General features: G+C 39.7%; 1 protein-coding gene across 1 annotated transcript in view; it reads left to right on the top strand.

The window, feature by feature from the left end:
• COLEC10 (collectin subfamily member 10) overlaps positions 1 to 22,334 on the top strand; it is a 50,591-nt gene that overhangs the window by 22,429 nt on the left and 5,828 nt on the right. Inside the window, exons 2-4 of the mRNA XM_047783372.1 lie at positions 5,427 to 5,498; positions 6,879 to 6,950; positions 21,611 to 21,664. Of these exons, the coding sequence (XP_047639328.1) occupies positions 5,427 to 5,498; positions 6,879 to 6,950; positions 21,611 to 21,664 (198 nt within the window). The remainder of the gene's footprint in view (positions 1 to 5,426; positions 5,499 to 6,878; positions 6,951 to 21,610; positions 21,665 to 22,334) is intronic.

Genomic DNA, 22,334 nt, shown 5'->3' with positions numbered 1-22,334 from the left:
AGCTGTGGCGTAGTCCAGCAGCTACAGCTCTGATTCGACCCCTAGCCTGGGAACCTCCATGTGCCACATGTGTGGCTCTAAAAAGCAAAAAAAAAAAAAAAAGAAAAAGAGAGAGAGAGAGAGATGTCCCCTTCTGATGATCATCATCATCCTTTTTATACCTCCCTTTTGTTCTCACTGATATGACAATGGATGAGTGTTCCAAGCTCTGGACACTGTGCTGAACATCTCTTATGCATTGTCGCCTTTAGTCCATGACCATCCTCTGAACGAATTTTTCCTCCATTTTTTTTGGATGAAACAGAGACCCAGAGAAAGGAAATGACATGCTCCAGAGCTCTTTTCACCAGTGCAGCACATTCCTTTGCCTTAGGGAGCGCTGTGTGCGTGTGACTGAGTTAAAAGGATTCAAGCCAGGTGGGCAGGTAGGGGAAGGCCCAGGGAGACGGCTGAACTGCTTAAATAAAGAAAAGGCAGATGTTCCCTCATGGCTCAGTGGGTTGAGGATCTGGCAGTTATCACTGCCGTGGCTCGGCTCACTGCTGCAACATGGGTTCGATCTCTGGCCCCAGAACTTCTGCATGCTGCAGGTGTGGCCAAAAAAGAAAAAGAAAAAAAGGGGGGGGGGGGCGCCAAACAATAGCAGGAAGATCTGAATGTTTCCGTGAAGAGATGAGGTTATGATTGGGAAAGGAAGAGTGCTGGGACGTGCTCCACTTTATGACCTTACTAGTGTATCTCGTGTATCTGAGGGGTCCAGGGAATTGCTAATCATGACTATCAATATTCCAAGAATGAAGATGTAATTAGCATACATGGGGGAGAAAAGTACAAGCAGGGCTAGGGAGGATATATTTTAGGCAGGGGTCTGGTCTAATTGGGTAAAGCATACCACACCACCACCTATACCACTCAATGCCAAGGCTGATCAGGAGAAGGACTTCAACAATCTCCCCCACCACCCCCACCCAGTTCATAAGATTATTTTGGCGGTAGGAAAAGTACAGCTTCCAGGGAGTTTTCTTTAGCATTTCCAAAACTAATTCACTAATTTTTAATAATTACTTCCTTTGAGCAGGGGGTAATGACCTAAGTTCACCTATTTTGTTTCAAACTAGAATTTTAATTTTAAAAGACTTTTGTGCTTGTTGGAGAAAAAAAAAAAAAATGTACCTAAGAAAAATTGGTCAACTGTGTGCTCTGCTGGAATTCTGCTGGAGAGATTATCACAGCAAGCTGGTGGCCTAGGGGGGCTGAAACAAATCATTTTTGTAAAATTGAAATTAGTTCATTACAGTTGATAGCTTTTCATTTAATTTTAAAATGTAAGTGGCTATTTTTAAAAGAAGGAAAGTAAGTCTAAATTGCCCTACTAATCCAATGAAATATTGCCAAGAGGATAAAAGCAGACAACTGGGAGCCATGTGGGGGATCCTTTCCAAAGCTTGTTTTTATGCTTCTCTTCTGTTCTCATTAAAACAAGTCCCAGAGATCAAACAAACCAGGGACCCAAGCTGAAGGCAAGGGTACAAGTTGTTTACTTCATCTCTGCCAGCAGCCCTCTCACTACTAGCCTGGGATTCAGGCACACAGGTCAGAAGAATAATAATCCTATTTGCACCCTCTCCAGTCTCCATCAGGAACCACCAGGGAGCAGCAGATGACTAGGTCACTCATCTGGCTGCCTCCTGTCAGATACTTGCTTGAAAATGAAGGGGAAAACTCATGAGAAGGGAGAGAAAAGAAATAATAATGGCACCAGTTATCCATGTTAGTGTGGTTTTGTGATTCACATACACGCCTGCATTTGATCCTGCCTTCTGGTGAGCGGGACATGCATCTTTGGTCCCGTTGTGCAGAAGAGCAGTCCAAAAGCCCAGAAATGTTGAGCGAGAAGTTTGTTCCCAACCATATACCTTGTTCAGAACATAGGCTTTGAAGGCATTTTCCCTGCTTTGAATTCTGGCTCTGTTACTCAGGAGCTATCTGACCTTGGGAAGTTACTTAACCTCTCTTGGATCCCATTTTCTCCCCTGTAAAATGGAGGTAAAAATAGTCTACATCTCTTGGATTTCCCACTGTGGCGCAACGAGTTTGGCAGCGTCTTGGGAATGCTAGGACCCAGGTTCAATTCCTGGTCTGATACAGTGGGTTAAGGATCCCGCATTGCTGCAGATGCAGCTTAGATAACAGCTACAGCTTGGATCTGATCCCTGGCCTGGGAACTTCATGTGCTGCAGGGCGGCCAAAAAAAAAAAAAAGATAGTATCCATCTCAAAGGTTGTTGTGAGGATCGAATGATAGGATGCATGCCCAGGAGCATGGGAACAAAAGGGACCCTTCTGACATTTAGTATTCAATAAACACTATCATTATATTTGTAAAAGGTTTTATGGCTCATAAAATATATCCAGTTCAACCATATTTACTAAGATTCAAAGGCAAACACTTTGCTAAATTCTGGGGATGGGAGAATATATCACTCATGACTCCAGTTATCCCACAGGTCACAGATGAGTATAATGGGTAAGTACAAAGGACAAGCACAGATAAACAGACTCACTCAGTAGAAGGTGGTATTTGAAACAATGCAGATAATTAGAGGGATAATTTAGCCCAGCTTGAGAGTGTCAGAGAGAGCTTCTTAGAAGAAAATACTCTTCTAAACTTTACCTTTACTAAAACTCTCTGGAAAAGGTATTATTTTGTCTATTTGACAAATAAGTAAAGTAAGGCACAAGGTCAAGGACTTCCCAAGGTCCCGGCTCCTGGGTAGCAAAGCCAGGTCTCAGTCATACTAAATTGTCTCAAGGATAAGAATTAAGTCGTTGCGCTATTGAGCTGGTTTTGTCTTCCCCACTATCTTTCTTGTTTAAAAAGGACAAAAACTCACTTTTACATCTTCCTTTTCCGCCCTAAAAAATCTGGCATAGTGCCACATTCTACAAAAATCCACAGTCTAAGAGTCACAGTGTCTTAGACTGAAAGGGACAATTGTTTGCTGGTAGAACCTGGAGGGGCAGAATTCAACACATATTGTTGAATTCTAGTTCTTCCACTCACAAACTCAGTAACAATAAGGTAACCACTTAACCTCCGGGAGTCCCAGTTTTTCCATTCATAAAATGGAGCAGTAATGGTTTCCACCTCCTAGAATTGCTGCGATGTCCACATTGGCCTAGTGCTGGTGCACATTAAAACTGCTTGATAAACATTCAGTAATAACTTTAGCCACAGAAATGCCATCTTCGTTCATCCACTTTACCCCATTGATCTGATGAAGCAAATCATCTCTGGATTCGTTTTTGAAAGCCTTCCCCAGAAGAAGATTCTAGAGCTTTACATGTGAAGGGTTGCAGCACCTGGCCAATCTTACAATCTGGAAATCTGACTGTTCCATACTTGGCTTTGCTTCCATTTAAAATATTAACGTTCTGGAGTTCCCGTCGTGGCGCAGTGGTTAACGAATCCGACTAGGAACCATGAGGTTGCGGGTTCGATCCCTGCCCTTGCTCAGTGGGTTAACGATCCGGCGTTGCCGTGAGCTGTGGTGTAGGTTGCAGACGCGGCTCGGATCCCGCGTTGCTGTGGCTCTGGCGTAGGCCTGTGGCTACAGCTCCGATTCAGCCCCTAGCCTGGGAACCTCCATATGCCGCGGGAGCGGCACAAGAAATAGCAACAACAACAACAACAACAAAAAAGACAAAAAGACAAAAAAAATTATAAAATATTAACGTTCTGTTCTCAGAAAAAATAAAGAATGGCTGGCTGTGCTTTTTCTGGATAAATGAATGAACATCTTGCCATTCTCTCTCCCAAACCAATCTAATCTAATCCTAGGGATTTCATTTTTGCCTTTAGAAGTCTGATTGATTCCCACCACTTTCTACTGGTGATGAACAGGACTCCTTCGTGTCCTGAGGTTGCTGTGGTGATCATGCAAATAGCTGGCCTTAATCATGTAGTGTGTTGTGCTCTTTACTTTCAAAGCACATTCACATGCTTGCTTTGTTGATCCCGGGACAATCACCTCCACATTGAGGATGAGGAAACTGAAGTATAAGGGAAAGAGCTGTAACCTCCATTGCTAAGCACTGATTACCTTCCAGGTTTTTAATGCATATTATCTTATTTAAACTTCTTAAGAGCTTTCTTTAGTGGGTCTTATTAGTTCAATTTATAGGAGAAGAAAATCAGAGAGACTCAGGAAGGGAAGTCACATAGCCAATTTTCTTCAGCTACTGAGGGGTAGAGTTGAGAAATTCCAGATCTATCTCAAGCCAAAGCCAGTAAGTTTAATCACTGACTTTCAAAAATTTGCTTAACGTGTCAGTGATGAACAGGACATTAGAACTCAGGATTCCTGATTTCACAGTCCAGGATACCTTCCGTCAAACCACTCACTCAGTCCTCCCTAACCGGGAGAGTTGCTAGAGCTAGGCCTACCTATGATTCAAATAGTTGCTGTTCACATGGAACTGCTTTGCTTCTCTTCCCCATTCTTAGAGAACCTTCTCTTCTTATCTCCCAGGTCCATGCCTATGGTCTGGGAGCTCTGAAGCATACATTCAGAGAGTAGTACATGTGTGTGTACATATATATGTGTGTATGTTTATATATTTATATAATTTATATATACTCATATATTTATACACCTCAATATACATGTATATGAATGCATATACCTTCGCATGCTTCCAGAACTTGCCAGATTCTCCAGCAAGAATAAAGATCTGTCAGGCCAAACAAACTTCTCAGGGATTTAACACCGATGGTATTTCTTTAAATATAGAGTTGAATGTGTGTTGGTTGGCAATTTGGGGAATTTTCTCAGCGAAATCTGAAACTGGCCCCATACATGGATGGTAAGGGGAGACCAAAGAAAGACAGACCACTCCAGATTGCTAGGTGGCAGGTTTCATCAGCAAGGGAACTTACAAGGCTTGTCCTGAGTGGCCCCAAAGCAAGCAGATCTCCACACTCGCCCACCAGAATCGTAAACATTTATAGAGATGCCTTAACTGGGTTCAGTCATGTATTCAGTCCAGATGGGCTCAACTCCTTACTCTCGCGAGGCTGCATCCTTGAAGTGGCTTGGCTGTGCAAACTGGCGGAACGTACATTCCAGGGACTAGGGAGAGGGTGAGGAGCCTTTGATTGCCAAGGTGTGGCTTGCTTGTCAACCGGTGGTCACATCCTCTTGATTACCACCTCCAACAACATGGGGAAAGTGAAAGAAAAAAGTTCATGGGAGTTTCTTCTCTTTCCCTGAGTGTCGAGTCCACGTGGTCCCATAGATCTAATCAAAGTTGTAAGGCAAGTACTGAACTGAGGGATGAATTCCAACCATGTTAGGCTTCTCCTGGGGAGACTGTGCTTGTATCGCTATTTGAGCTGTTCCACTCATTCATTTTCCATTTCAAAAGGAGATGATGGTGAAAAAGGAGATACAGGAGAAGAGGGAAAGCATGGCAAAGTGGGACGCATGGGGCCAAAAGGTAGGTAACAAGCTATGACTTTGACACTAATTTTAGAATTGCTTTTCTCCCTCTCTCTACCAGACTTTGCCCTGGAAATTAGCAGGTTTCATAACACCCTCTGCTCCAAAGATTCATGAAGCGTATCTCAGGTATGAATTTACTCGCCACCAGAGAGTTCCTATGAGATTGCCTGTCAACAAGGCTCAGACTCATTTCTCAAGCTGCATCCTTCGTGCTGGCAAGAGAGGGGGGTCACCCTGAGAGCCCCAGGGAGTAGCAGTCTCTGGGAACATCTAAGAAACTGTGAGTTTTAGAAACACAGCTGGGTTTGTCACTGTGTCTCCCCTCAGAAGCCATGCTAAGCAAGTGTTCGTCTGGCTTAGAGTTCAGCAAGAAAGATAAGAAAGATCCGAAAGAATTGTGTGATCCATCCATTTACTCACTTTTCTCCAAGATCTCATGACAAATGGTGGTGTATGTCTGGAAGCAGTAGTAGCAATGAAAATGAGAAGAACGCAAAAGTATTAGGGAATGTTTTAACTCACAAAGCCAAGACTCACCTTCACCAAAATATAGCTTCTGGACTGTGATATGTAAGTGTGTGTCTTCCAAGCATTAGAAATATTCCCTGCCAGCTGCTCCAAGGTGATGGCCCTAGATCACTGATGTTAAAATTTTCCATCACGTCAAGAGAAGAAAAGACGCACAGGGCTTTGAGACGTCAATCTGAGAAATACTGATTTGCACTCTCCTTATTTTGTAAAGATGTACAGTCAGTTGCATAAGTATTCTCACAAATAGGCAACTTTATAACTGGTAAATATTTTTGTAGATAGAGCTTAAAAATCCAAATTCATAACAATTTCATAGGAACTCAGTGATCCAAGATTATATTTTTTGGATAAAAACTTTGTGGGCCAGTCTTTGATATCCCTTTGATCTCTAGGTTTTATGATTGTATATTCCTTGTCCTTTTAAAAAATAGCTAAGATAGCCAAATCTTGTTTTCAAATAGACAGGAAATAGAATCCCACAGTGAAGCCAAAATGAGATAGCAAGAGGAATAGAATTAGAAGAAAATTCAAGAATTCTTTCACTCAGCCCCTGATCTGACCTTTAGATGAAACATCCTCTGCTGTGGTTCTTTTAGAAATATTGTATCTGTAAGCATGTTAATATCATCAGGCCCAAGACTGTCACACTCACTCACATTTAAATTTTAATATGTACATTATAAGGCTATTAAAATAGGAAATATAGCAGAGGATGTATATTATATATCACAGATAGAAGGATGTACTTTTTGGTATTTCCTTCAAGTGAATATCATATATTAGGCACATCATTAAAGGGAAGATAAGACCTTGGGATATAAAAACGACTTGCTTTGCTTTTCAGGAATTAAGGGTGAACTGGGTGATATAGGAGACCAGGGCAACGTTGGCAAGACTGGGCCCATTGGCAAGAAGGGTAAGCAAATTTTCCTGTTTTCCAGCAGCAATTTAAAAGCAAACCGAACCTACCCTTGATGTATTTTGAAATGTTCTGTATCGTGAAAATGATCCCTTTTATTTCTTTTAAAATACAAGTTTTCTCTTTCTTCATATCTTGGCTCTTTCTTCCATATATAAGCAGTTTGTCATTTAAAAAAAAAAAAAAAGGCCATGAGCAAAATTAAACTGCAATTCAGGGACAGATTCAAACATAAAGTTCAGTTAGTCTCTATATAAAACTCTCTCATGGGATCTATGGGTTATAATCCTTGATACAATTAAAATAGGTGTCACCACTATGAAGCATGCTCAGTTGTAAAAAACAACTATTCATAAAACTCAAGGTAGCCAAGGACAGTATACTGTTCTTCTTTAATTTGAGTGGAATAATAATAATTCTGTGTCTGAGATCTCTTAACAGAGTAGGACTTTGAAGTGTGTTTCTGTACCTGCTTTTGTCTTCAGTCACATCCTGATCCTGCACTTTCTCCCCTTTATTATCGAAGCACTCTTTCCCTACTTCTTTTCCTGAAGCACCACCATGGTAGCAAGTTCTTATGGCTTCTGATATTCAGCACTTTGTACAGACGTTGCTCCATTGGTTTGAAGATAAGAACACTGAAAGAGAATCAAAAATTTTATTGCAAGAAATGCACACACCATTTAGGAAGGTAGGCCTTTCTCAAAAGGGCTTACAGGTGACCCTTGAACAACATGAAGCTTAGGGGTGCTGACCCCCTACCATGCAGTCAAAAACCTGGGGGAGTTTGACTCCCCCAAAACTTAACTACTGCTAGCCTACTGTTGACCAGAAGCCTTATCAATGACATAGTCGATTAACAAATATTTTGTATGGTATATGTCTTATAGGCTGTATCCTTACCATAAAATAAGCTAGAGGAAGTAAAATGTTATTAAGTAAATCATAAGGAAGAGAAAATACATTTCCAGTACTGCTCTGTACTTATTGGTACTGTAAGTTTATGTCATTTGTTTACATGATGAATTGCCTGCCAGTACCTGCATCAGTACTGTCTCATATGATACAAAGCATTGTAGATATTATACATATTACTAACACTAGACTTTGAAAATGAAAAGAAAATGTAAAGAGGAAAGTCATATTTATTTCCAGCTGTAATGATCCATGCATAGATAACGAAGAAGCAGCAATATGGTTGCTTTTTGCAGCCTGGTGTAATTCATATGATTGCTTCATGGTAGTCTAGCCTATATACGAATGAACAAATCGTTATAAAAATTTCATGGTAGACAGTGTTATGGTCTATTCATAATGCAGCATTGGAAACACTGTTACTTTAAAAAAAGAAAAAACTTGCCTGTGATAATAGGCTGATACAGTTTGTCTCCTTATGAGAGGCATACTTTGCAGTAATACCATAAGAAAACTGACACATTATTTTCTATTACTTATTGCTCACCTGTGCCTATGTAAGGATAGGCTAGCCACTTCAGTGCAAGTCTTGGAGTTGCCATTGTGGCTCAGAGGGTTAAAAACCTGACATAGTATCCGTGAGGATGCAGGGTTGATCCCTGGCCTCACAGTAGGTTAAGAATCCAGTGTTGCCACAAGCTGTGGCATAGGTCGCAGATGCAGCTTGGGTATGGTGTTGCTGTGGCTGTGACATAGGCCAGCAGCTGCAGCTCCTATTCCAGCCACAGCCCAGGAACTTCCTTCCATATACTGCAAGTGTGGTGGTAAAAAGAAAAAAAAAAATACAGGTCTTGCATACAATGTTCTTCGTGATCAGTACTTAGGCAGTGATGATGGTGATGTTGACACAAAAATATCTCATACACTTCTTGTACAGTCATTATATTTTCACACAAGCACACTCACACATATACACAAAACTGGTAAGTTTGTTAACTGTACAGCCTAATGATATTTGCTGTGTATTAAGGGGAAGCCGGACATCCTAAAGATCTTCATCCTTGTCTCTTCACGTTGGATAGGATGAAAAAGAGGAGGGTTGGTCTTGCCATCTCAGGGGGTGGCAGAGCTGGAGGAGGTAGAAGGAGAGGCAGAGGGGGCAGGTACATTCGGTGTAACTCTACAGAAAGACATCATAATTTCTGTCTGATGTTTGGGTTTTTCACGTTTCTAAAACTATTTCTACACAGGGCCAACCTTTTTCCTCTCTTTGCTTTAGTTTCAGTGCCCATATTGGAAAAGGATCCATGTCGTAAAAGAAGCCAAAAGCAGGTCTGAGTCGTTAGAACCTTTCTGCCAGATGGTTTAACGTTGATTTGTTTCCTTCCTTGTCATCTGGCACTGGTTTGGAAGGGCTCATCTCCATCAAATTGACTTCTGTTAATTCCTCTAGTGTGGTGTCTCTTAGCTCTTGAATTTCTCCAAGATCCCTACCTTGAAACCCTTCACACACACCTCTTCCTGGTTGGGCCACATCCACAAGTCTCTTTAGTAATTTCCTTGATTGGCTCTGTTGTAAGTCCTGTGAAGTTGTGCACAACATCTGGACAGTTTTCTCTAACAGGAATGAATTATTTCAAGTTTGATGACTCTCACCGCTCTTTCTATAACAACGATGACATCTTCAGTGGTGTGATCCTTCCAGACCTCTGCGATGTTCTCTCCATCGGCTTCTCTTCCACAACATTGATGACTCGTTCCATAGAGTACCCTCTGAACTAGCCTTAAAGGTCCCTCTGGTCTAGAGACTGAATTAGAGACGTTGTGTTTGGGGGCAAGTAGACCACTTTGACATCTTCGGTGTTGATTTCATGGGGCTCTGGGTGGCCAGTGGCATTGTCCAATAGCCAAAGAACTTTAAAAGTCCATCCATTACTGGGAAGTTACCTCCTGACTTCAGGCACAGAGCTCCATGGAACCAATCCAGAAAAGAGTCTGTTATGTCCAGGACTGCTTGTTGTACACCCAAAAGACTGGCAACTGGTATTTCCCTTTTACCTTCAAGGGTTGGCGGGTAGCAGCTTTACAGATGTGGGCAGTCCTGATCATAAACCCACTACATTTGCACAAAACAGTAGAGTTGTCCTATCCCTTCTTGACTTGAATCCTGGTGCTCAATTTTCTTCCTTTCTAATGAATGTCCTTTGTGGCTTTTTTTGTTTTTTTTTTTTCCCTGAATAGGTCATTTTGATCTGCATTAAAAACCTGTTCAGGCAGATAATCCTTTCTCCTCAATGATTTTCTTAATGGAATCTGGAAAATCATTTGCTGACTATGGGTCGAGGCAGAAGCTAATTCTGTTTTTGATATTTTTGCAGCCAAACCTCTTTCTAAAATTATCAAACCAGACTTTGCAGACATTCAGTTCTCTATGATGGTTTCACTTTTTCTCCATCATATTAGAATCTATAGGTATGCCTTCCTTATAGTAATCCTGCATCCATAACAATGCTGCATTTTCTTTTTTTTTTTTTTTGTCTTTTTGTCTTGTTGTTGTTGTTGTTGTTGCTATTTCTTGGGCCGCTCCCGCAGCATATGGAGGTTCCCAGGCTAGGGGTCGAATCAGAGCTGTAGCCGCCGGCCTACGCCAGAGCCACAGCAACGCGGGATCCGAGCCGCGTCTGCAACCTACACCACAGCTCACGGCAACGCCGGATCGTTAACCCACTGAGCAAGGGCAGGGACCAAACCCGCAACCTCATGGTTCCTAGTCGGATTCGTTAACCACTGCGCCACGACGGGAACTCCTTTTTTTTTTTTTTTTTTTTGCATTTTCAATATGAGATAACAAGGTATCTCTCAATAAGTGAAGGTTTTCACACCTGCTGACATGGCTAAGCGACTGCTTTAGAGTTTCCTTTTCTGTCCTTCACTGGATTCTTTTATCTTAAAATTTGAGGGGCAATTGCAGCTGCAGACTTCAATCTACAGTGCATATCAAGCTGTTCAACTTTGTCTTGTGATGTCCTAACTTTTCGCTGCTTCTTGGCAGCACTACCAGCATCACTAATGGCACTTCATGTGGGTCCCCTGGTGTTTGTTACTCAGTGTTTACGGTATCTCACTAAACACAACAAAAGTACCTGAGAACCACAGATGATCACTTTTTACTTAGATACACAATTTCCTTGAACATACGAGCTGCTCACATGGAGATGATTTCCATCACACAGGCATTTTAAGCAGATATTTGCAACACTTGAGCTTACCACAGTGGCAGTGGAAGGTCTATGAAATTATGATCATAGTACGGTGTGTGATGCAGTTACTTTTATGCAGTTACATAAAAGTAACTTTATGTTTGTTTATATTTCTCACAATTGGGAATGGCACCCGTGTATGGTCTGTACTTGTGTGTGTGAGAGTTTTAATAAATTGTAGCTTTTTACACAATGTATATTGTATGGTACCAATGATAAAATAGATTAGTCCCTGCCTATGTTGTATGCATTCATGACATATGTAATTTAGTTTTCTTATTTTTTTGATATTTATAGGCTATATGGTTTATCTGCAAGTTTTTTCAAATTACTGCAAGTCTCCAAACATTTTTTCCAATGTACTTACTGAAAAAAGTTCACATGTAAGTGAACTCATGCAGTTAAATCCTGGGTTATTCAAAGGTTAACTTTATGATACTTTAGGAACTATATTGGAGAATAAAGCAAGATTGAGATGAGGAAGAACTGATTGAGGTATTGAAGAACAGTAATATATTTATGGAGATGGGGAAAAGGCATGTGAGGAAGATGCAAGAGATTCTTGTGTAAAGGTACAGATCGGAGAAACTAAGTGGCACCGGTAATGGAATTTTGCAGCTTGGATGTCCCCTCCAGCCTTCCTTATGTGCTTGAGCAGCTATGTAATTAAACTTGCAATGGCCAGCAGTGCAATTTTGTGGGCAGGTAGATGGACCTCAGGCTGAGATGAAGCTGTGGCCCCTCTCCTCTCATTCTGTAGCTCAGAATTCCTTCCTCTCTCCAATCTTTCTGACTGATTTCTTTAAGAAATTTCCTTCGACCTGTATTTGAAGGCAGGGATAGAAGGCAGTGCCACTTAAAAGAAGTTGTTATGGTTATTTTTGATACAGTGGCTTATATCCACCTTATATTGTATACTTATCGTTTATATTGTTGAAATCCTCGTAGCTGAAGAAGATTTACATGGACTCCTCAGGGGTCATGAGCCCTGCTGTAGGATGTATCCGGTAGTTTTATCATGAAGCTTATGAAGTTTTGGCTTCAGAACCCTATCCTTTTTTTTTTTTTTTTTTCCCCACTGTACAGCAAGGGGATCAAGTTATCCTTACATGTATACATTACAATTACTTTTTTTTTTCCCCACCCTTTGTTCTGTTGCAACATGAGTATCTAGACAGAGTTCTCAATGCTACTCAGCAGGATCTCCTTGTCAATCTATTCTCCTTGTTTGGGTTTGTCCCAAGGCCCTGAGAGGAACCTCAGCAGTGGGTCCACATGATCACCTGTCTTGGTGAAATTTGTAAATAAAGTTACCTCAACTCATTAAAATAATGCCTCTCAACATTTTTAAAAAACATTGCCCTCCTAACAAGCTTTTTGAGACATTTTGCCCCTTTATCAAGCTTTTATTTTATTTTATGTTTCGGCCACACCCACAGCCTATGGAAGTTCCCATGCCAAGAATGGAATTCAAGCCTCAGCTACTGCCTATGCCACAGCTGCAGCAACACAGGATCCTTAACCCACTGTGCCACAGTGGGAACTCCTTAACAAGCTTTTTAGACATACTTTTCCAAATTGCTCCCCCTTCAATGAAATTTCAATTCCACTCATGGACTATATATTTGTTACGTAGTTTGTGTATGTTTATGCCTTATATATAAAAAAAGAGTAAGACTTTTTCACCCCTTAAGAATGGACTTTTGCATTCTTGAGATGATGCTGTCCCCATTGGAATGCATGGATTAAGACAACTGTCTCCAGCTCGACTTCTCAACATCATACTTCTTGTATCAGTTTTTGGAGTGGATACAAGTATTTTGGGAGCTAGCTGGGGGAAATATTTCTTTTGGATTTAATGGGATGTATCTGTGTACTTTGCAGTTACTTCCATGTACAGTTAAGTTATTGCTAACAATTCCAATACTGGAATAGCTTCCAAGAATACTCCTGCCACTGACTGCATAGATCTATCCAAAGTCATAATGGAAAAGTACAGGGACAAAGGTCAGAGCATCATAGGAATGTGTCCACAGTATCCAGCCCGAGGAATGTGTAGATTGTGAGGTGGGAAGAAAAAAAAATGAGCTGGCTACGAATGCTGGTCCTGAAATATACAGGACCAGCATTAATCTCTGGAGAAATTTTCTAAATCTAACAGCTCATTTATGAAAAAGACTCTACAGAGACATTCTCAAATTTGATAATATTCTTAATTTATAGACACCACCAATAACTAGTTATAAAGGGGAAAGAAACTTGTTACACAATTAAAAATGAAAATGAAATTCAGATTTCTGCTATAGGACATGAGAGAGTCACCTGCATTAACCTTTCTGCTAAGAATTACTAGCTGAATCAAAAAAAACAAAAACAAAAACAAAAAACAAAAAGCAAAATGCATATTTGAAGGCATGACAGGGCAACCAAATTGAAGAAGACTTTAGGAGCTGTGATCTACAGAAGGGAGCCCCATGAAGGTAAGCTCTACATTCTGTACTGCTTTTCCACATTTATCTGCTAATACTTGAGACAGCATTAAGAAACTAAGAGGCTTGATCAGAAAACTGCTCAAACTGTGTTGGTATTCAAGACCTGCCAGAGATGGGTGACCCAAGAAAATGCCACACTCTCTCTTTCCCTTCAAAAATAATAATTTCCAGTTATAACTCCACAGATTCTGAAGAATCGTTGAATTAAACATATGCCCATTTGGAGTTCGCAGGTGGTGCAGGGGCCTAAGAACCCAGGGTTATCACTGCTGTGGCTTGGGTTGCTGCAGTGGCGCTGGTTTGATCCCTAGTCCAAGAACTTCCATATGCCATGGCCACTGCCAAAAAAAACTAACCAAACAAAACCATGCACCCATTCATGTTTAAAAAAAAGAAAATCTTAGAAAACTAGAAATAGAGAAAAACATACTTAACAGGAAAAGGAATATCAACAACCACAGCAACCTATTTAAATATAATACTCAATAATGGAGGTCCTGTTATGGCTCATTAGATTAAGTACCTGACATAGTATCTATGAGGATGCAGGTTTGATCCCTGGCCTTGCTCAGTAGGTTAAGGATCTGTCGTAGCCACAAGCTACAACTTCCCACAAGCTGTAGGTCGTAGGTGCATCTCAGAGCCCATGTTGCTGTGGCTCTGGTATAGGCCCACAGCTGTATCTCTGATTCCACCCCTAGCTTGGGAACTTCCATATGCTGTGGGTGCAAATGTAAATAAATAAATATAAAAACAATACTCAATAATGAAATATTGAACACATCTCTCCTGATATTGGGAATGAGATGAGTATAGCCCTTGTCACCAAGTCTAGTCAATATTATAGAAGAGGTTCCAGCCAGAGCAAAAATGTAAGAACAGGAGAGACTCACAACAATTGGAAATAAAAAAGGGTGATTATTTCTAGATGAGCTGCTATCATACCCAGAAAATATAAACGAAACTACAGAATAGCTATTTGTATTAAAATTTTTGGTTTGTTTGTTTTTAATGGCTGCATCTGTGGCATATGGAAGTTCCTGGGCCAAGGACTGAATCCCAGCTGCAGCTGAGCCCCATTGCACCGCTGCAGCAACGCCAGATTCTTTCAACTCACTGTTCTGGATCAGGAATTGAACCCACACCTCTGCAGTGAACTGAGCCATTGCAATCAGATTCTTAACCCACTGCACCATGGTGGGAACTCCTGTATTAAGTTTTGTAGACAGCTTAACATACACAAATCAATTTTGTTTCCATATACTAGAAACAATTTTAAAAACTGGAATTAAAAAGCTTCCGTTTATTCTAGCATCAGAATGATCCAATATCTAGGGCTAAACCTAACAAAAGATGAATAAGCTCTCTATAACAAGCACCACATGATGATAATGAGAGAAATTAGAGAATATTTAAGGAGATGGGAGTAAAGCTACATTCAGAGATTGGAAGACTCAATATTGTTAAGATGATTAATACTACTAAGATGACTACCAAATTGATCTATAGGTTCAATGCCATTTCAATCAGCATCCAAGTAGTTCTCTTGAGTGTGATAAGCCAATTCAGAATTTATATGGAAATGAAAAAGACCAAGAATATCCAAAGATAATAGGCTTTTAATTTCTGGAGAAACTTAAATGAATGAAAGATATATCAGGTTTACTCATGCAAATAAATATAAGCTCTGTCTGAAGATTCTACTTTTTAATCATTTTATTCTAATGCCTATTGTACAATCAAAACTTTCCAAACATGTGTTGCATTAAGGATGAAAAAATAAATGATAAAACTGATTATTTCCTGTGATGTGACCCTCTCTTTATTTCTGTAAGTACCACTTTCCCTTAACATCAGTTTTCACCATTGGCTAAGATTTTTTCTCCTCCAGAGACTTGCCATTGAAATTTATGAGCATGCCCTGGAATTTCAAATAAAAAAAAAAAAAAAAAGGAGATTCAGTGTTCTGGCTCACCTGGATTAATTTCATTTTTAATCTGTACTTTGAAATTTATTGTCTTCATTTTGTCATTGGTCCTTCTAAGTTTTTCACTGACTCCGATTAATCTCAACTTTCTGGGCTGACCTTAATGGTGTCACTTGAATGGATAAAGTAGCTTTCTGTATGTCCATATTTCATTTCAGGAATAAGGAAGGATGATTTAGTATAGTTAAATTCAATCTCATAGAAAAATAGATGCTTTTACTTAAGGTCAATAATCCTTTTACGGTGAAAGTATTAGAATGTTTTGTTTGTTTAAATGCAACCTCTAATTCTTCAGCTGTGAGACAGCTCAGACAGAGGTGTTCCCGCTTATGGGCCAAAAATAAGTTTTTGTGTTTGGTATTGAACCAGAATTCAGTTTGGGAAAATAAACACTATGATCTCACATCCACCATGAATTGGCTAAGTTTGTGGCATGCTTTCCATTACCATAACTCTAATTTAGGGAAGGAAGCTAACATTGACTGAACACCCTCTAGGAGTCAAGCACAGACTCAATCCCATGACGATGATCTTAGGACTTTATCCTTGGTGACTTTATGTACCATTATTCCACTTTAAAAATAAGTGAAAAAAAAATGGGAGTTTCAGCTGTGGTGCAGTGGGTTAAGAATACATCTGCATTGGCTTTGTTCTCTGCTGAGGCATGGACTGGATTCCTGGCCCACCACAGTGGCTTAAAGGACCCAGCTTTGCTTACAGCTAAGGTTTGAATTTGATCCCTGGCCCAGAAACTTCCATATGCTGTGGGTGTGGGCATAATTTTTTTTTAATTTTTAATTAAAAAATAATAAAAATGAAGGGGGGCTTGAAGATACGGAAGCTTAAACAAATTAAGTAACCTGTTCACATTTAGCTAGTAAGTGGCAGAGTCAGGATTCAAGCCCTGGGTTTTCAGACTTTCATGGTTTTTCTCTCCCCTGCACTGCTTTGACTTTTCCATATGTTTAAAAAAAAGAAAGGAAAAGAATTTGTATCAAAAACTGGAAAGTAGGGGAGAGGAGAGGTAATTAGGAGTTTGGGATAACATATACACACGACGGTATATAAAACAGATAATCAACAAGGATGTATTGTACAGCACAGGGAACCCTCCTTTGTAATAACCTATAAGGGAAGAGAATCTGAAAAAGAATAGACTTGTATATGTGTATAACTGAATCACTTTGCTGCACACCTGAAACTAACACACGCTGTAAAGCAACTATACTTCAATTTTAAAAATACATAAAAATAGATTTAAAAAAGAAAAAAGGGAGGAAAATACTGGAAAGTAATCACAGTGCTTACATCATCTCAGGGAAAAAAAAAAAAAATCCATGGTCCATTCAAGAATCTATTTCGGGAGTTCCCCCTGTGGCTCAGATTAAGAATCCGACCTAGTGTCCATGAGGATGCAGGCTGGATCCCTGAATTTACTCATTTGGTTAAGGATTCTGCTTTGCTGCAAGTTGCGGTGTAGGTTGCAGATGCGGCTTGGATCTGGTGTTTCCGTGGCTGTGGTGCAGGTCTGCAGCTGCAGCTACATTTCAACCCCTAGCCAGGGAACTTCCATATGCCACAAATGCGGCCATAAAAACAAAACAAAACAAAACAAAAACAAAAATCACTTTAAAAAAAGAATCTGTTTCCCATATTAAGATCCAGTCAGAGGCTCTCTGCTTTCAGTGATGTCTTCTTCCCGCTGATCCACGGCCACCCTTACCTTCTCCAAATACCTACCCGGCATTTCCTTTATTTCACCCTGTTTGTGGACAATAGTGCTAGTGTGTCATATTCTTGGTCTCTTATGTGCACTTTGTTTTCCTTAAAAACCTATAATTTTCTAAAGCAAATACTATAGGTACTTTTTCTAATCATTGTTGAGCTTAGACCAGAACTAGGATCATAGTGGAACTAGAATCAGTTTTGAACCCGTGTTAAATTGAAAAGGATCTACATATAAAGACAATAAACTATTTTAAAATTAAAATATGAGGCATATTCACATGATCTTTCAAATCCAAATTGTTTCTGGTGACAATAGGATGAGTATTCCTTTCAAATTTTCTTTAAAATTTTTTTAAATTGTTATTTCCCCAATACAATTTCTTTTTCTACTGTATAGCATGGTAACTCAGTTACACAGACATGTATACATTCTATTTTCTCACATTATCATGCTCCATCATAAGTGACTAGACATAGTTCTCAGCGCTACACAGCAGGATCTCATTGCTAATCCATTCCAAAAGCAATAGTTTGCATCCATTAAACCCAAGCTCCCAATTCATCCCACTCCTCCCCCTCCCCCTTGGCAACCACAAGTCTATTCTCCAAGCCCATGATTTTCTTTTCTGTGGAAAGGTTCATTTGTGCTGTATATTAGATTCCAGATATAAGTGATATCATATGGTATTTGTCTTTCTCTTTCTGACTTACTTCACTCAGGATAAGAGTCTCTAGTTCCATCCATGTTGCTGCAAATGGCATCATTGTGTTCTTTTTTATGGCTGAGTAGTATTACATTGGACATATATACCACTTCTTCCTAATCCAATCATCTGTCAATAGACATTTGGGTTGTTTCCATATCTTGGCTATTGTGAATAGAGCTGAAATGAACATGCGAGTGCATGTGTCTTTTTTAAGAAAAGTTTTGTCCGGATGTATGCATAGTTGCATATATAGACATAGTTCTCAGTGCTACACAGCAGGAGGATCTCATTGCTAATCCATTCCAAAAGCAAAACTATATATACTTTTTCTAATCATTGTTGAGCTTAGACCAGAACTAGTATCATAGTGGAACTAGAATCAATTTTGCTGGGGTTGCTGGGTCATATGGTAGTTCTATGCATAGTTTTATAAGGTACCTCCATACAGTTCTCCATAGTGGCTGTACCAGCTTACATTCCCACCAACAGTGCAGGAAGGTTCCCTTTCCTCCACACCCCCTCCAGCATTTTTTATTTATGGACATACTAATGATGGCCATTCTGACTGGTTTGAGGTGGTGTCTCGTGGTAGTTTTGATTTGCATTTCTCTAATAATCAGGGATTGAGCATTGTTTCAAGTGCTTGTTGGCCATTTGTATATCTTCCTTGGAAAAAATGTCTATTTAGATCTTTTTCCCATCTTTCAATTGGGTTGTTGGCTTTTTTGCTGTTGAGTTGTATAACTTGCTCGTATATTTTAGAAATTAAGCCCTTGTCAGTTGCATCATTTGAAACTATTTTCTCCCATTCTGTGAGCTATCTTTTTGTTTTCTCTTTGGTTTCCTTTGCTGTGCAAAAGCTTGTCAGTTTGATTAGGTCCCATTGGTTTATTTTTGCTTTTATTTCTGTTGCTTTGGGAGACTGACCTGAGAAAACATTTGCAAGGTTGATGTCAGACAATATTTTGCCTATGTTCTCTTCCAGGAGTTTGATGGTGTGGTATATTTAAGTCTTTCAGCCATTTTGAGTTTACTTTGGTGCATGGTGTGAGGGGGTGTTCTAGTTTCACTGATGTGCATGCAGCTGTCCAGGTTTCCTAGCAATACTTGCTGAAAAGACTGTCTTTTTCCCATTTTATGTTCTTGCCTCCTTTGTCAAAGATTAATTGTCCATAGGTGTCAGGGTTTATTTCTGGGTTCTCTATTCTGTTCCATTGGTCTGTCTGTCTGTTTTGGTACCAGTCCCACACTGTCTTGATGACTGTGGCTTTGTAATATTGCTTGAGGTCTGGGAGAGAGATGCCTCCTGCTTGGTTTTTGTTCCTCAGAATTGCTTTGGCAATTCTGGGTCTTTTGTGGTTCCATATAAACTTTTGGACTGTTTGTTCTAGTTCTGTGAAAAATGTCATAGGTAATTTGATAGGGATTGCACTGAATCTGTAGATTGCTTTGGGTAGTATGGCCATTTTTACAATGTTAATTTTTCCAACCCAGGAGCATAGAATATCTTTCCATTTCTTTACATCTTCTTTAATTTCCTTGATTAATGTTTTATAGTTATCGGCATATAAGTCCTTTACCTCCTTGGTCAGGTGTATTCCCAGGTATTTGATTTTTTGAAGTGCAATTTTAAAAAGAATTGTATTTCCGTATTCCTTTTCTAATATTTCATTGCTAGTATACAGAAATGGGACTGATTTCTGAATGTTAATCTTATATCCTTCTACTTTGCTGAATTTGTTGATCAGTTCAAGTAGTTTTTGGGTTGCGTCCTTAGGGTTTTCTATATATGGTATCATGTCATCTGCATACAGTGACAGTTTTACCTCTTCTCTTCCTATATGGATGCCTTTTATTTCTTTTGTCTGATTGCTGTGGCTAGGACTTCCAGTACTATCTTGAATAACAGTGGTGACAGTGGGTATCCTTTTCTTGTTCCAGATTTTAGTGGGAAGGCTTTCAGCATTTCTCCATTGAGTATTATATTTGCTGTGGGTTTGTCATAAACGACTTCTATTATGTTAAGGTATGTTCCCTCTATACCCACCTATACTATTCATCACAGTTCATGGTCATGGATTTTACCATTGTCTCATTTAATCCAAGTTCAAGTTTCTGACACTTTCCCTGCTTACTCAAACTACATTCAAGGTTTCAAGGACCTCCTTCTTTTGCCTGGAGAGCTCATGAACCTCTGGCATCTCTGTAAAGAAAAGTGGCCACATGGGTCAGTTTGGAAAGGCTCAGCAAATCCACAGGGCCCTGGCAGGCATGCCTTTCTGGATCATCAATGGCCATTATGTACAGGACTCTTAATGAAAAGCAGTCAGCAGACAGTGATGAAAGAATAGCTAATAGGCAGGCAACACAGAACACCGTTTGAGTTTTAGAGTGGCTCCCACTTTTTCCCTTTTGCTAGTAAAGGAGGGGGGCGAGCAGAACCTCAATGCTGGCTCCATTCCCCCTTACACTGCCCCTTTGGTCATATACCCAAGTCCTGGCCACACCAAAATCTTCAAGAGTAAGCTCCAGACGCCTCACTAGCCTGGATGACCTTGATCGTGTTTCATTCCTCCTGAATTCTTTCTTATTCTTTTGCCAGATCACTATTGAAGCATAAACTCTATTGTACTTCTATCAGGGTCTTCTCTTTTGATTCCCCCAAACTTCAGCCAAACATTTCCTTTTATAAATCAAAAGCTTTTGCTTTCAATTATTGTGTCTGATGTGGGCTTCAAGAGCTTATTTTGAAGTTGAGAAAAAAAATCAACATTTTTTTTTTCCTCTCTGCTTTGATAATTCTAATTCTTTGAGAATTATTTTGTGGATGTCTCTGACTGAATAAGAATATGGTCACATACAAAGAACACCAGAAAGAAAATGATCAAGGTTGAGATCTCAGGATAGTATATTTGACACAAATTTGTATTATAGATATTTGCACACATTACATCTCTTCCAAAAAGCATAAACTCTTTCATGTCAGGAGTTTAATCTTGTTTCTTTTTATTCTCTTCCAAAGTACCAAACAAACCTTTTGCCTTGCATAAAGTACGTCAATAGTAAATATTTGTTGAATTACATTGAAAGAGAACATACATGTTTTTGAAAATCCAAGGGCAAAGCCAAGTGGAAGAAGTTGGGGACATAATAAATACATAGACACTGTGTTGTGCTAATCTGATCCAGATATGTAAAACAATGACACTTTTTAAATTAAAAACACGCAGAATATTGTATTAGCCTTGCTCAGAAGGCCCGTTGTAAAAACATGTTGATGGGATGAATGACACAAGCGTAAATGTTTATTACTGGAATTCTGCATTGCATCAAATTAAAGTATGACTTGTTTGATTAGTTGTACCTGTGCAGCCAATTCAAAATCAAATTATTTCTGTAAAACAAAGGAATATTAGTTGGTGATCTTATAGATGAAGTTTAAAACCTCTTTCCTCTTATTTTACATGAGTAGATATTAGCTGCCTGAAATAATTCCATTTCATTAGATTCTCTTCATCAAGAATATTATTTTATTTAGTTGTTCTTTTTATGACTTGTTTTTCTTCAGGTGACAAAGGAGAAAAGGGTTTGCCTGGGATACCTGGAGAAAAAGGCAAAGCAGGTAAATTATGCTTGTATTTTCTCTTTAATTTTTAGCGTCATTCCAAATCTCTTCGCCTCAAAAATGAATATGCTTTTATGGAAGAATAGTAGTCTTTGCAGTGTGATTCACCTCACTTTCCTTGGGTGAGCCAGAGGAAGGGGATGAAGGAAAATTTCCTTTCTATCTGCTAGTGATTTTCTAAGCCCTGGGGAAGGGGATGGTGGTTCATTCTGCCCCCGTCATGCCTACTGTGAGGCAGCAAACCCAGCACATCAGGAAGCAGCCCCCATAGTCCTAAACCAAGAGGAAAATCCAAAAGGGCCACAACAATAGGACCAGTGTGTCTTGCATTCCACCAGTGTCTCAACCAAATACCGGCCAAGAAGTTTGCCAGCAGCAAAGTGGCCTGATCCATTGAGACCCCATGGTAACAGAACATGCCCCAGTGGCTGGGGAGCTGATCCTTGATACTGAAAGAGAGTTCCACTCTGGTGCTAGATGCAGAAGAGGAAAATAGCTTGATCTTGGTGACCTTCGATTATTTCTATTGTAAAGTTGTAATGAAGACTAATTCTAAGAGCTGTGAGTGTGGATAAATCAAGCCACAGACTTTTTTTTTCCCCCTTTGGCTAATAAAATTCGTGTAACTTTTCAACCGTCAAAGAAAAAAGCAAATGGAAATGTCAAC

This window comes from Phacochoerus africanus, chromosome 6, assembly GCF_016906955.1.
Source record: "Phacochoerus africanus isolate WHEZ1 chromosome 6, ROS_Pafr_v1, whole genome shotgun sequence".
NCBI lineage: Eukaryota > Metazoa > Chordata > Mammalia > Artiodactyla > Suidae > Phacochoerus > Phacochoerus africanus.
The sequence above is the reverse complement of the archived record's forward strand: the minus strand, read 5'-3'. Positions and strand labels throughout refer to the sequence as shown.